General features: G+C 41.3%; 1 protein-coding gene across 1 annotated transcript in view; it reads right to left on the bottom strand.

The window, feature by feature from the left end:
- The window catches only part of LOC122642017 (nuclear pore complex protein NUP214), a 100096-nt gene that overhangs the window by 66202 nt on the left and 19350 nt on the right, over positions 1-14544 (bottom strand). The window contains exons 3-5 of the mRNA XM_043835396.1: positions 9683-9854; positions 6689-6835; positions 4328-4452 (exon numbers count right to left, since the gene is read on the bottom strand). Of these exons, the coding sequence (XP_043691331.1) occupies positions 4328-4452; positions 6689-6835; positions 9683-9854 (444 nt within the window). The remainder of the gene's footprint in view (positions 1-4327; positions 4453-6688; positions 6836-9682; positions 9855-14544) is intronic.

Below are 14544 nucleotides of genomic sequence, written 5' to 3'. Positions count from 1 at the left end.
AAGGGTGATGTCCAAAGCAGCAATAACTATAGAAGCATAAAACCGATGAGTCATACTATGAAACTTTGGGAAAAGGTTATTGACGCCCGGCTGAGAAGAGAGACTCATATCTCAAAGAATCAATTTGGTTTTATGCCAGGTAGATCCACGACAGAAGCTATCTACCTACTGAGGAGGCTTATGGAAAGATGTAAAGCTAGCAAGAAGGATCTCCATATGGTCTTTAATGACCTGGAGAAAGCCTATCACAGAGTCCCTACAGAATTAATTCGACATGTTCTAGAGAAGAGAGGGGTTTCGAGTAAGTATATAGAGGTAATTAAAGATTTGTATGAGGGTGTGGTGACCAGTGTGAGATCTGTGGGAGGCCAGGGCAAGGAATTCCCCTCAAGGATCACCCCTTAGCCCTTATTTCTTTGCACTTATTATGGATGAATTAACCAAGAACATCCAAGACGAGGTACCATGGTGTATGCTCTTTACCAATGATATCGTTTTGGTGGATGAGACAAAAGCAAGGATTAATGCTAAGTTAGAGTTGTGGAGATCGACCTTGGAAACAAGGGGCTTTAAGATTAGTAGATCAAAGACGGAGTATATAATGTGTAACTTCAATCACACTATGATGGATGATGACATGGTGAAAATTGAGGAGAGAAAGATAACGCCAAGTGACCATTTCAAATACTTGGCGTCTATCACACACCAAGAAGGTGTTATAGATGATGATGTTTCACAAAGAATTAAAGTGGGATGGATGAAGTGGAAAGGAGCGACTGGAGTATTGCGTGACCGACGCATTCCTTTAAAGCTTAAAGGAAAGTTCTACAAGACTATTGTCCGACCTGCTATGCTGTATGGGGCGGAAGGAATGCTGGGCAGTTAAGAAGTGCTATATAGCGAAGCTCTATGTTACAGACACGAGGATGTTAAGATGGATGTGCAGCAAAACTAGGAAGGATAAGTGAGGAACGAACGTATTAGAGCTGATGTGGGAGTTGCCCTGATCAGCAACAAGCTCTGAGAATGTCGTTTGAGGTGATTTGGCCATGTGCAACGGAGGCCTGGGGACGCCCCAGTACGAAGAAGTGATCTGATACCGATTGAAGGAGCTAAAAGAGCTAGGGCAAGCCCAAAATGACCTTAGGTGAGGTTGTGAAGAATGGCATGCTTACTCTGGGTCTTGTGCCAAGTATGACCTCAGATAAAGCCTTTTGGAGGGCAAGAATCCACATTATCAACACCATGTAGCTGAGAATTTCCTGATTTCCTGGGCTATCCTCTTTCCACTTACTTTCATTTTCCACTACTTACTTTTCTTATCCCATTTCATCATTTTTACCTTGCATTCTTCTTCATTCCTCTTACTTTGTTTTTGAAAGGATCCATGTGGCCGACCCCATTTAGTTGGGATAAGGTTGAGTTGTTGTTGTTGTTGTTGTTGTTGTATGCACAAAGTGGTGGCATCTAAAGCATTTCACAGAATGCTCAATAAGAGGTGAGAAGCAAGGTTCGAGAACTCGCGAGATCTCGCCGAGTTTCTCGGTTTTTCAAAATCTCGAGTCGAGATCACATACGCATTCTAAAAGTGCATTTTCTCGGCGAGATCTCCGAGTTTCTCGGTTTGACATAAGAAAATGCCCATCTAGGTCCTTTACATGAGTGTCAGATCTCGAGATCTTGCTGGAAATTCTTGGTATACAGACACCTATCTATGCCCGGAATCTATGCCAGGAACCAAGACAGACACTTATTTATGCCTAATATGAGTATTTCATTTACTTAAGATATTATTCATAAATAAGAAAATACCCCCCATTTGAATCCAATAAAAATAGTTAAAAAATCAAATTCCAAAAGGAAAAAAAGTCAACCCCCCAGTTCAAGAACAAAACCTGGATTTTCGGTAGGTGCAATTTTCAACTTTCTAATGCTGGGGTTTTTCTCAAATCGAAAAATTCCATAAATCTTATTATGGTAAAACATTGCTAAAAACCAAAAGTGCGGTAAAATATTCATTTGTTTTGATGTCCAAAAAATTATTTCCATTCAGAGCGATTTTGACAGCATTTGCGCACACCGAATTAAGTTTGACCGGTACATAACTCTTTCAATATAAATCAGATTTTAGCAATCTTGGACTTGTTGGAAAGCTTTCAAAACAAAGCTTTCCAACAAGTCCAAGATTGCTAAAATCTGATTTATATTGAAAGAGTTATGTCTCGGTCAAACTTAATTCGATGCATGAATCTTGTCAAAAATCGATTGCGATAGAAAGTTTGAAAATTGCACCTACCGAAAATCCAGTTTTGTTCTTGAACCGGGGGGTTGACTTTTTTTCTTTTGGAATTTGATTTTTAACTATTTTTATTGGATTCAAATAGGGGGGTATTTGCTTATTTATGAATAATATCTTAAGTAAATGCAATAAATGATATTAGGCATAAATAAGTGTGTTTGTCCTGTGTCTGTCCTGGTTTCTAGCATAAGTAAGTGTCTGTCCTGCTTTTCTACTAACTGAAACTCCTATTTGGACTTAGTTTTTGCAAAATCTGATAGTGCCACTGTGTTTAAATGGCCTAAAATAGGCTGAATACCAAGTTTCAGACCCAAACTAGGTCTAAAACCCACCGAGATGAGGCTTCGAGTCGAGAAAAAAAAAAGTGCAACAACTCGGCGAGATCTCGCCGAGAGCTATACTCGACTCGGTTTTTCAAGGGTCCGAGTTGGCACCGAGACCCGAGTTCTCGAACCTTGAACTTGAGGGGGAGTATCGTAAAATAGGGTGCAGGGGTAGTTTAGTCTTTTTGGTTATTCTATTGTAACCCTACTTTGTTCTATTATAAATAAAGGGGGCTAGTGTCATTATTGACAAAAGTCACAATTTCCCAAATCCCAACATATATTTTAAAAATTTACCAAATATATGATCAAAGTTAGACAGACTACTGCAAGAGTCGATCTCGAACCAGTGAGAGATCGATTGCAGCCAAGATCAACATGATAAGGATCTATTCATGGTGTGCAACAGAAGCAGCACTCAATTGACCTTCTGGGCAGAGGAGTGTCCACACAACAGCCCTGGTTTGATTGGAAGTAGTAGCAACAGTCTTGGGGGTCAATAGAAGGATGGATTCAGATCTTCAGATTGTGTTCTCAATAGTTGTGGCAGTCACAAGTAGTAGCAGCAATGGAGATCGAAATAGGGGGTAGGGAAGAAGAGAAGATAAAAGGGGGTAGGGGGGAATGGGCCTCTCACCCTGGGTCCCTCACCCACAGCTGTTGTAGCATAGGGGAATACCCATACTCGATGGCTAACTTGGCCTGCAATTTCTTTTATCTAAAAATTCTGACTTTTCATTAAGATCTGATGCCTTTTAATAGGCAAGTTTACAATAGAAACTTCCAAAAATAAAAGCTAACTAAGATAGAAACTCAGTAAATTAGAAACTACTAAATCCTAAGAGAAATTAACTAAATCTACCTGGCTTTATAATTCAACCACAAATTAGAAACTATAAAGAAACATAATAATGACTGAATTAGAAACTAGGCCTAATAAAAATAGAAACTAAATAAAGTCTTCAAGTTGTATTCAATCTCCACCAGTCTATCCATATCAACTCCAAATCATAGTTCACGTGAATAGTGTCACATGAACAGTAACTTGTGGTACTATTCACGTGAACAATAACTTTTTTTTCTTTTTGAATTCTGTCCGTCTTCTTCATGCTTCTCTCTGGGCTGGGGCTGCTGTAGGTGATGCTCCATCAAACCAGCAGAAACTTGCCACATCATCAGACTAGGCTGCCTCTCACAGCAGTCAAATCCACAACCTTGCTATGCTGGTTTTGGGGCTTGTATCTTGCGGGTACATATGGACTTGTGATCTACATCACTGACCATAACTAAAAGTATTTTCTTAGAAGTCCAGCACTAAAAGCGTTAAGGTTAAGTGGTTCAACCATAAAGGGAACAGATTAAATGTTCTGTTCTTAAGTAAAACAAATGGGCATAGAAGTTTCCACAGAAAATCAACTATCAAACAGAAACATATAAAAATATTCTGCCACTTGCCCAGTGGCCTAAGTCAAGCAGTCAAAAGCATATCACAAAAACCTAGTTAGACTGAAAGAGGAAACAACGAAAATTACTCTATACAGTAGTGAGTTTAAGAACATATGATCTGTACAAGACAGCTTTAACAATCGCAGCAACTGCTTCCAAAGCATATTAAGGAACAAAAAATAAAGCCAAAGAGGGGGGGGGGGGGAGAAATGGATTGGCTGTACTATGTGATAATTAACTGCAGAGATCATTTACTAACATCAGTTATTTTCCCATCTCTGCTAGTGATTACTTGAACCAGATAACCTTCCTCCCTGCCTTTTTCAGACAATTGAAAGCATCCGATGACGATACTATCACTTCGCACCCACTTGAGTGAATCCACTGATGCAATTTCGAAGAAACAATGTAGCATTAAAAGTTAGTAACATGAGTATCAAATACTGAACATACATTAAGGTTTCTTTTGAAAAGTGAAGAAAACTTGAGTGAAATAAAAAGCTTAATAATGGACATTCACATATACCATGAACCTAGGAGTATCCATCAAATTACCTTAAAGAAAAAATAAGAACAATTAAGGCATAACACTAGCTATGTACATGCCAAACTACAATAGAAATTTTGCAGCCCAACTAACCAATAACTATGTGATGTAGGCAAGCGATGACTTTTCCTTTTACCAGTTTCTTCCCTATTGGGTCCCACATGAGAGCCTTCCAAGCCAAAAACTAAAAATGCCTACTGAGAAATGAACCCAAGTAGCTGATGCAGATACATCACCTAAAGAGGCTTATTTTGATGGGAATAAGTCTAGGGTTAGGTTATATACATGTTGGGCCTTTAGTCCCATGGATTTTCAATGTAATAGGTCACTTTTATGGACCTAAAGTAGGGGTAAATAGGTTGCATACGGGATTAGCTTCTATACTTAGTTTATTGCCATGTTTTTATGTTTTAAATTGAACTGGTCCAAAACTAGTTTGAACCAATGGTTCAATTTAAGTGACTTGAGTCACCTTTCTTTTATTTGCTTTCATTATAAGTTGGGTCCACACCTCTCCACGAATTTGAGAGAAGTAGTGAAGTGTAATTTGAATCAGCTAGGAGCTTTTACACTCCTAGGCTGATTAGGAATATGGCATGTGGCCACTAAAAATAAAACAATTCGGTAGGGGGTTGTTCTCACTTCTGAATTTTTTAATATTGCTATTGCTGCTCTGCAACTTTGTTTCTTCTTTGAAGAGTTGCTTTATGTTTGATCAAAGTTGATGGCATTGGTGTTTGATCCAATCGACACTTTACAGTGTGAAGCCCGGGTGTTCTTTTGAAGCTCTCCTTGAAGTTACTTGAAGATTTCTTTGAAGTTCTAGTTAAAGATCCAATTTTTATTCAAGTTTAATCCTCAAACAAGCTGCTGCCGAAAGTAATCTGCAACTACAGTAAGTTTGAGACATCCCCATCCCCACAATTCTTCTCCTCATCCTTTACAGCCCCAACCCTAGTTTTCCCTTTTGTTATTTTCAGTATTCCCATACCCTAAATTCCCCACAGACCTAACCAGCCATTAGAACTTCATCCAACTTCAACCACAACACTCCCTGCCCATAAGGAGAACTCAATCTCCCTTGCTGCCCATCCCAACCACTGAAACCCTAATTCCCCCATCTCAAATCAAAACCCAAACCCCTAATTTCTGCCCAGCCCAAACCAATCGTCAAAACAGTCTACAAATATGAGCGATTATCCCTCATAAGAAAAGAATTCAAGTTTGGTGAACTTCTGTCCAGCCAAACCCTAGAAATCCATCTTTCCCTCTTTTCCAAAACCCAAAACTCTAACCGTAACTTGCTACTCATTCAAGTTTACACACTTCCAACCATTAAAACTTAACAAGAGCTTCACTGATAGACTCCCCTATGGCCCTACCTTAACTTGACATAAACCTAACCCTAATTTCACCAAAAACCCTATTATTGACCTAGCTGATTCACCTGTTCATAACAGATCCTGGTTTCCTGGCTCCTAGTTGGTCCCCTACCAATCTAGAACTACATTAGTAGCCCATCAACTTCTCTTCCCAACCCCCCCCCTATCACTCTAATTCTAAGTGTCTCAAATGAATTCACCCAGCCACAGACTGAACCATTCTCGCCACCATGTGTCATATAACTTGTCCCAAGCCTAAATCTATAGCAAAATATTTTCAGCTAAATAACCTTCAGACGAAGTGGTGGGTCCAGGTGGGACTCCAAGACTGTCACCATACCAGAAAAATTGACAGTATACTGTTTTGCATATAATATTTTGCAAACCAAATGCAGCTTTAGAATATATAATTTGACAAGAGGTTCGGATTTAGAACATCCAGCTTGAAACTCAATGATCTCCTGGTAATAATTTCACACCAGCATTGCTGCATGCATAGCATTGCCATCATCCATTGATAATTGATGTAAACAGTACAACCTCAAATTTGTATGAGATCTAAAAAGAAACAAGACACAGGAAACACAATATGCTGGACTGGTCAAAGCCACATAAGTAACCTTTAATCTTTTATCCAAACAAAAGAGCGGTAAGAGACAACAAGGCCCAGTAATAGTACAAAGCAAAATACCTTTTATTCTGCATTTTGGATCAGGATCACTAATCCATGACTTGAATGACAATGACATGCAGAACCGTTCCTTAAATTTGGATGACAGGATTCTTAAATTACTGTTTCTCGCAACAGCAACATATTTGCCTTTGACACTCCAATCAACTAAGAAACAGAAAAAGGTATAAATTAGCCGTACTCAATCATAATCAAGAGATGGAATACAGAATTGAAGTGCCATGTGCACTGGAAGGAAAAAAAAAACAGATTAATCCATCAAATAAGCCAAATTAATTAAATGAAAGCTTGTGCAGGTCACTATTCAAGTACGCTACTTTAGAAGGAGGACAAAAAAGGGGAAATTACACCCCCTCTCCTGTGTTTTCAAAAATTACACGAACCTTCTCTACAATTTAAAATGTGTTACAAACAGCCCCAGTCCGTTAGTGAGACTCTGTTAAGTGGTGACGTCAGCAAGGGCTAATTCATTCAATGCCCAAAAATAACCTTCTTTCTTCTCCTTCTTCTTCCTCCTGCAACCCCAACCGCCTCCACCCCTCTGCAATTCCACCCCACCCCTGCTGCCAGCGACATCATCGGGGATGAATCAAAATAAGAACGCGGTCAGAGAAAACAAAGGGATGGCCAATGGAACCGAAGCTCGTCTGCAAACAGCACAAGCTGTCTCCTAAGCTTCCATCATCCTGGCTATTAGCTCCATTACTTTTGTTCCCAATTTCAGATATCTGAGACATTAACCCAGAAGAAGAAGAAGGCCCAGATGAGAAACTGATCTGACCCTTCAACCTGCTTGCCGCTGGAGCTGCTTCTCCATTAGTACCATTCCCGGCTCTGAAATTCCTCACTCTCCTCAGTGACTCGTAGCCTCTTAATTGCTAAGTTCTAAGCAAAGCTTGAAGAGTGGATCGATCTTCTTTGTCCGATTTTTTGTTCCATTTCCCAGATCTCACTCTCTACTTGGTCCCTGTGATCACCAAAACCACCATTCCCAAGATGTGCTTCAGCAGCTTTAATTCATGGATCAGCTTGGGGATCTCAAAAGCCTCTGTCCTTGCTGCTGCTAAACATCTCCAGTGTTCAGGATTGCAAAGGATTCCATAGCACATCAAGAAAGGTTCTAACTCTTCGGTGCCACTAGTCATGTGATGCTTGCAGCATTGCAGCGATTCTGTCTGCATTTTTCTTATGCCTTCCGTACTCCTCCGACTATCACCGTGAGGCCGAGTTCACTGCGATTCCCCATCCTTGACCTGTGGGGTTCAACGTCTGGCTCCTATCACAACTGCTGTGGCAGAATCATTTCTCGTTGCATAGCTGGCGATTCTTCTTCCGATCTCCATCTCTCCACTGGGCTCTGGCTAGGCAGAGGCGCCAGTGGCGGAGCTTGATAAAGCATCAGGAAAGCAGCGGCAGAGTATCCATTCTGCTGAGGAACAACTTCGGCTGCTTCGTGTTTCATGGATGCTATGAACTGAGAATTTCTCAGATTAACTGCTCGGTGGGTGTCGCCAATATTACTGGAGACTTGTCACTGATCTTGCGTAGATCAGGTGAAGGAGATCCAGTGCCGCCACCACCACAAGACATGAACATCGCAAACATGCTCTCCGCCTCGGGACTTGAAGAATGAGGCTGTAAGAAATCCTCGCATCCTTCTTTCCTGTCTTCGCTGCTACCGTCCACGTAATTTGCAAGTAGGGCGCTCGGAGCAGAGCGAAATCGCATCAAACCGGAACTCACCTCCTGTTGTTGATGGTGATGATGGAGATTGGAAGCCATGGTTTCTCTGCTCTTCTGATGCAGTTCTAATTTCGAATGCTTGAAAGTTGCAGGGAACAGAAGATTCATGTCTTTTGAGGATGCTAGAGGCGCCTACATCTTTGATGATATAAACTCCAACTCCAGGAATTCCCCCTCCTTTCCCCCCACCTTCCCTTCTCTGAGCAGGGCTGAGATGGGGGAGAGGGCAGGGCAGGGAGGGAGCACGAGTGGAAGCGGGGAGAAGAGTTGTGCCCACAGCAGAGATGAGGGTAGAGTGGCAGGAAAAGGGGTGGGGGCATGGTTGCAGGGAAAGGGTTGAGGAGGGCAAATTGAGGAAGATGATGCATTGAAAGGGCTAATGGTAAAATGGTCTTTTACATTTCACAACTAACACATGACTAACACAGTCATCCTTAGGGGGCATGAGTGTACTTTTTGAAAACATGAAGGATGAGGCTCTGATCGCATCGCTCAGTCTTACCACGACAAAACGTAACTATAACAAAGTTGTACATGAACAAATAATAGTAGTGGTGTTGCATAATTCACCCCAAAAGAAAAAGTAGTAGTGTTCCATCCAATGACAACTGGATACAGTTTGAAGAAATCAGTCTTCCTGTTCTGTTATCCAATGAAATTAAGAAGCTCTAAAAAATAAGAATATAGCATGTTTCTGGACAGCCCTCCAATCGGCTCTGTCCGAGGTCATACTTCGAACAAGACCTAGGCCATGCTGGCGAGGAAGGACATGCATAGCCTAGGTCTTGTTCCAAGTGTGACCTCGGACAGAGCCGATTGGAGGGCAAGGATCCATGTCGCAAACCCCATTTAGCAGAGTTACTTCCGATGTGCTGGGCTGTACCTCTTTCCTCTTCCTACCTTTCTATTTTTTTTTTTTGGGGGGGGGGGGGTGGGAGGGGGATCCATGTAGCCGACCCCATTAAGTTAGGATAAGGCTGAGTTTGTTGTATAGCATGTTCCTTGTCAAGCATTGCACATTGGGAAATTGTTAGCAACTGGGACTACACAGACCATTGTAGCCTGTCACTGGAATTCATGGTCTGAACAATCTGACCAATAACCAACCAAGTGACCAGCAGTCCATGGAGACACTGGTAGCTAGTTTAGTCCCCACAACTATACCAGGGGGAAAAAAAAAGGAGCAACAACGATCAAAATATACCATTTTGATAACATAAAAGAGAAAATATTTAGAAGTGGAGAACAAACCAGCATCAACATTGTCCATTACATCTTTGAAAGGACCCTTGATAAATCCATGATAAAGCATTCCATGATCTGAAAGAACAAGATATGAGTTTTCTGAATTTTTTCTCCACTGTAAGTCCTTGACATAGGTTGAACCTCCTTCAAGTGAATATGAGAAATATGGTTCTTGCTCCTGCACAAATCGAATGCATGCAATAAATATAAAAAACTGTTAGCAATTGCTGGCAAAAAATACTCAAGAAAGGAAGTGGCATACCATTCCAACATAAAAGCAAAATAAGAAAACAAAAAACTTGATATCAGTTCAGAATCAGAGTGAGGAGAATAATTGGCTTGTCAATAATGACAGAGGCCCACTTTATTTATAATGAGAAATACAACCCCAAGGGCAAACTAGTCCATTAGGGATAAAATAATAAAATAAGAAAACCCTAATGTAAAGAGAAATTATCCTAATCCAACGGTTCCCAACACTCCCCCTCAAGTTGGTGTGAAGATATCAAACACGCCCAACTTGTAAACCATCGGATGGAAGACTTTACAATATAAGCCCTGGGTAAAAACATCAACCAGTTGATCACTAGAACTGACATAAGGGATACAGATAATTCCTTGCTCCAGCTTTTCTTTGATAAATTGTCTATCGATCTCCACATGTTTAGTCCCGTCGTGTTGGACCGGATTGTGTGCAATGCTGATGGAGGCCTTGTTGTCACAGTATAGTGATATAGTCGCATAGGGTCATTACCGGAGATTCCCAAATCACCCAACAGACTTTTAAGCCACATAAGTTCGCAGATCCCTTGAGCCATGGCACGAAATTTGGCTTCTGCACTGGAGCGGGAGACAACTGCCTTTTTTTTGCTACACCAGGTAACAAGATTTCCACCAAGGAAGGAGCAGTAACCGAAGGTGGATCTCCTATTATCGATAGATCCAGCCCAATCAGCATCGGTGAAGATTTCCAACTTCAAGTGACCATTATGGGAAAATAGAATTCCGTTTACTGGGGCAGACTTCAAATACCTCAAAATCCGATGAACTACATGAAGATGAGATGTCTTGGGATCATGAAGATATCCACTAACAATGCCCACAACATAAGCTATATCTGGCCGGGTATGGGATAAATAAATCAGCTTTCCCACTAGTCTCTGGTATTGTTCCCTGTCAACTGAGTCACCCATACTTGCACATAGCTAATGATTGACCTCGATAGGAGAGTCGGTAGGTTTGCATCCCAACATACCAGTTTCCTGTAGAAGGTGCAAGACATATTTCCACTGAGAGATGAAAATACCCTTGTCAGATCTTGCAACTTCGACGCCCAGAAAATAACGAAGTGGACCTAGGTCCCTAGTCTCAAACTCCTTAGCGAATAGGGTCTTCAAATGGGGAATTTCAGCATTACTATTCCCCGTTATAACAATATTGTCAACATATACGATAAGGGCAGTGACCTGAGAATCACTTCTTTTGACAAACAAAGTATGATCAGATTGACTTTGTTTGTACCCAAACTTTTGAATAGCCTTTAGGAAACTGCCAAACCACGCCCTAGGCGATTGTTTGAGACCGTACAAGGACTTTCTCAGCTTACATACACAACCGGCAGCAGGTGGGAAAGAAACACCAGGAGGTGGATCCATGTAGACTTCTTCTTCTAGGTCTCCATTCAAGAAAGCATTCTTGACATCCAACTTTTGAAGGTCCCATCCTAAATTAGTTGCACATGAGAGAAGGGCACGGACTGAATTCATCTTTGCTATAGGGGAAAAGGTTTCTTGATAATCGATTCCATAAGTTTGGGTGAAGCCCTTGGCAACCGAACGAGCCTTGTATCAGTCAATCGTCCCATTTGATTTTTGCTTGATTGTGAACACCCATTTACAGCCAACCAGTTTCTTCCCTATTGGGCGAGGAACAAGCCCCCAAGTACCATTTTTGTCTAATGCCCTCATCTCTTCTTCCATAGCAGCTTTCCACTTTGGATCAGTAATGGGATCTCTCCAATCCTGTGGAATAGACACAAAAGACAAGGAGGAAACAAAAGCCCTATAGGAGGGAGATAAGGACTCATAAGAAACAAAGTAAGAAATAGGATGTTGAGTATATGATCTAACACCTTTTCGAAGAGCAATAGGGCGGTCATCATGTGAAGGAGAATCAGGTACAGAAGCTTCAGGTAAATTATTAGTAGGAGAAAAATCATTACCTGATGGAGGAGTCAGATTTGGGGGAAGCTCCACATTAGGTGTTGGAGGCTCGTTTAAGGACCCCTACTTCTTGGATTTCTTCTGAGTGTAGATCTTAAGATGATCTTGAGGGACAGCAGGAACAATTGTACTTGTTTGGCTGTTTCAGTAATAGACTCCCCCTGACCCGAGATTTCCCTAGAAACAATGGGAAAATTATTATCAACAACCACGGGGTCAGTAGGAAAAGGAACCTCTTCTTCCTCAAGACCCTTTCTCGAACCTTCATAACAATAACAAAAAAGAAAAAGGAACCTACCAATGCATATGCTTAACACAAGAACCGAATACACTTCGGGACCCTCCTTGCGCCTACCAATAATGGAATCGGGGGCGCTTTCTCGATTCATTAGTATGGAATCAATAGGCCCATTCAATTATTATGGTCTAGATTCATGAAAGGTGACATCCATGGTGATATAAAGGTGGCGGGTAGGAGGGTGATATCATTTGTAACCCTTCTGAGAGGCCGAATATCCAAGAAAGATGCACCGGAGGGCACGAGGATCCAATTTGAAACGGGAAGGAGAAGAGTTCCGAGCAAAGCAAACACCTAAATATTTTGGGAGCAAGAGAAGCAATGGTGGGATTAGGGAGAAAGGAAAGACGGGTCTTGAAGTTTAGAACACTAGAGAGCACCCGATTAATGAGATAGGCCCCTCAAGTTAGTGCATAGATGCCTGTCATGCCCAACTTGCACACAAGAGGAAGAAATGTTTTTTCACTTAAACCCTTAGTGAACACATCAGCCAACTGTTCCCCAAACTGAACATAAGGAACACAAACAGTCCAATTATCCAAATTATCCTTGATAAAGTGACGATCAATTTCTATGTGCTTCGTCCTATCATGATGTACTGGATTATGGGCAATACTTCAGTCACCCTAGTAGCTTCTTCTTTTTTGGGGATAAGGTAGAGGAGAATATGATTAACCCCAAAAGAAAGAGGCCTTCCCAAAAAGAAATTAGAGACAAGAGAGAGGACATCACAGCGTACCAGTTCCCAAAAATTCTGGTAAAAACAGGCCTGAAAGCCATCCATGCTAGGAGCCTTGAGGGAACCCATAGAAAAGACCACCTTCTTGATCTCATCTAAATCTAGTGAGACACAAAGCATGTCTCTATCACCATCATTTAATATTGGGCATTCAGTATCCGAATCTGAAAACGTAATGGATCTCTTCTTTTTTCTTCCTGGTTTCTTCTTAGTCTTTTCCTTTACCACCCTATTCTAGGCTAAGAAGTCATCATTAGACCAATTCCCAGAATTAGGTCTTGCAGACAAGACCATTTTCCTAGGGGGAAGGGATGTTACGTTCGGCTCTTTAGAAGCCATCCATATAGGTGTAGTGAGTTGGTTAAGGTGGTTATCATGTATATAGTGGTTACTATTTAGTTAGTGTGGTTATCATGTAATGGGGATTTTAATCCTCTCCAATTCCCTAAATTGTGCAGTGCGGTAGTTCGAGGTGCAGATTTCGACACGTGGCAGCTCGGACATCCAACGGGTGTGTCTAATAAATTTGTGTTAATTTGCTTAATTTACTACCCTCCATTTTCCTTAATTTGTCTTGTGATTAGTTCCACATTTGTCTACCAAATCTGTTTTAAACTGATTGTTTGAGGTTTGGCAATTTGGTTGTGTTCCAGAGATTAGGTAACTCCGGACATCCATCCAAGCACAATGAAGGCCGTCGGCGAAGGAATTCACCCTGAACCATCGCTCGAGGAAAACTGGGTCCAATTAAAAATATAAAATGTGGAAATGGATGTGACAAAGCTTCCAGAGGCAATTTTTTGTGTATCCGCACTTACTTTTTTCGAGTGATGCTAATAAAACTAACTTCACATCTTGAGTTCTTGACCATTGCCTGCAGAATTAGGACAACCTCGTGGTAATTTGCCGGTGTCAGACGTCACCGGCCTGAATTTCAAGGAAACGGAGCTGACATTAGCTTTTCCAGGAGATTCTCGTGCTGAGACGACATCAAAGAACAATAGTAAGAGAGCATTCTCTAAAACCGTGGATCTGAATCTCGGGAGCTCTAACAGAGATAAATCAATAACCGATCCCTCCGGTGTCGGAAAACCATCGGCTGAGAAGTAAGACAATGAGAATTTCAAATTTATAGCTCTTAATTAAAACGGAACACATGAGTTTCTGGGATCCAATAGCGAGAAACACCTCGAAGCAAGTCCCATTCAAGCGCCATGTTCTTCATACCTATCAAAGGCTGGAGATGAGCAACCAAACGGAACCTATGTTATACTCTCTGTTGAAAGTTGAACTCATGACCTCTTAATTATGAGGTGTTGGTCTTTGCCAACTGAGTTCCCTCTTGGGGTTCTTGAGTCATCATTATACTCACACAGTCACACTCTCTATTGAGAGAAATCAAAATTTGAAAATTGATTCCCTTCCATTCAGTCCAGTCATTCTAAAAGCAAGACAGTAAACCAATAATAAAAGATAATTCTTAGGTCCGGGCATTACATCCTCCCCTCCTTATAAAATTTCGTCCTTGAAATTGACGTACCTTGATCATCAAACTAATGGGGATACTTTTCCCGCATGTCGGACTAAAGCTCCCATGATGCTACCATAG

The sequence above is a fragment of the Telopea speciosissima genome, chromosome 10 (genome assembly GCF_018873765.1).
Source record: "Telopea speciosissima isolate NSW1024214 ecotype Mountain lineage chromosome 10, Tspe_v1, whole genome shotgun sequence".
Lineage (NCBI taxonomy): Eukaryota > Viridiplantae > Streptophyta > Magnoliopsida > Proteales > Proteaceae > Telopea > Telopea speciosissima.
The sequence above is the reverse complement of the archived record's forward strand: the minus strand, read 5'-3'. Positions and strand labels throughout refer to the sequence as shown.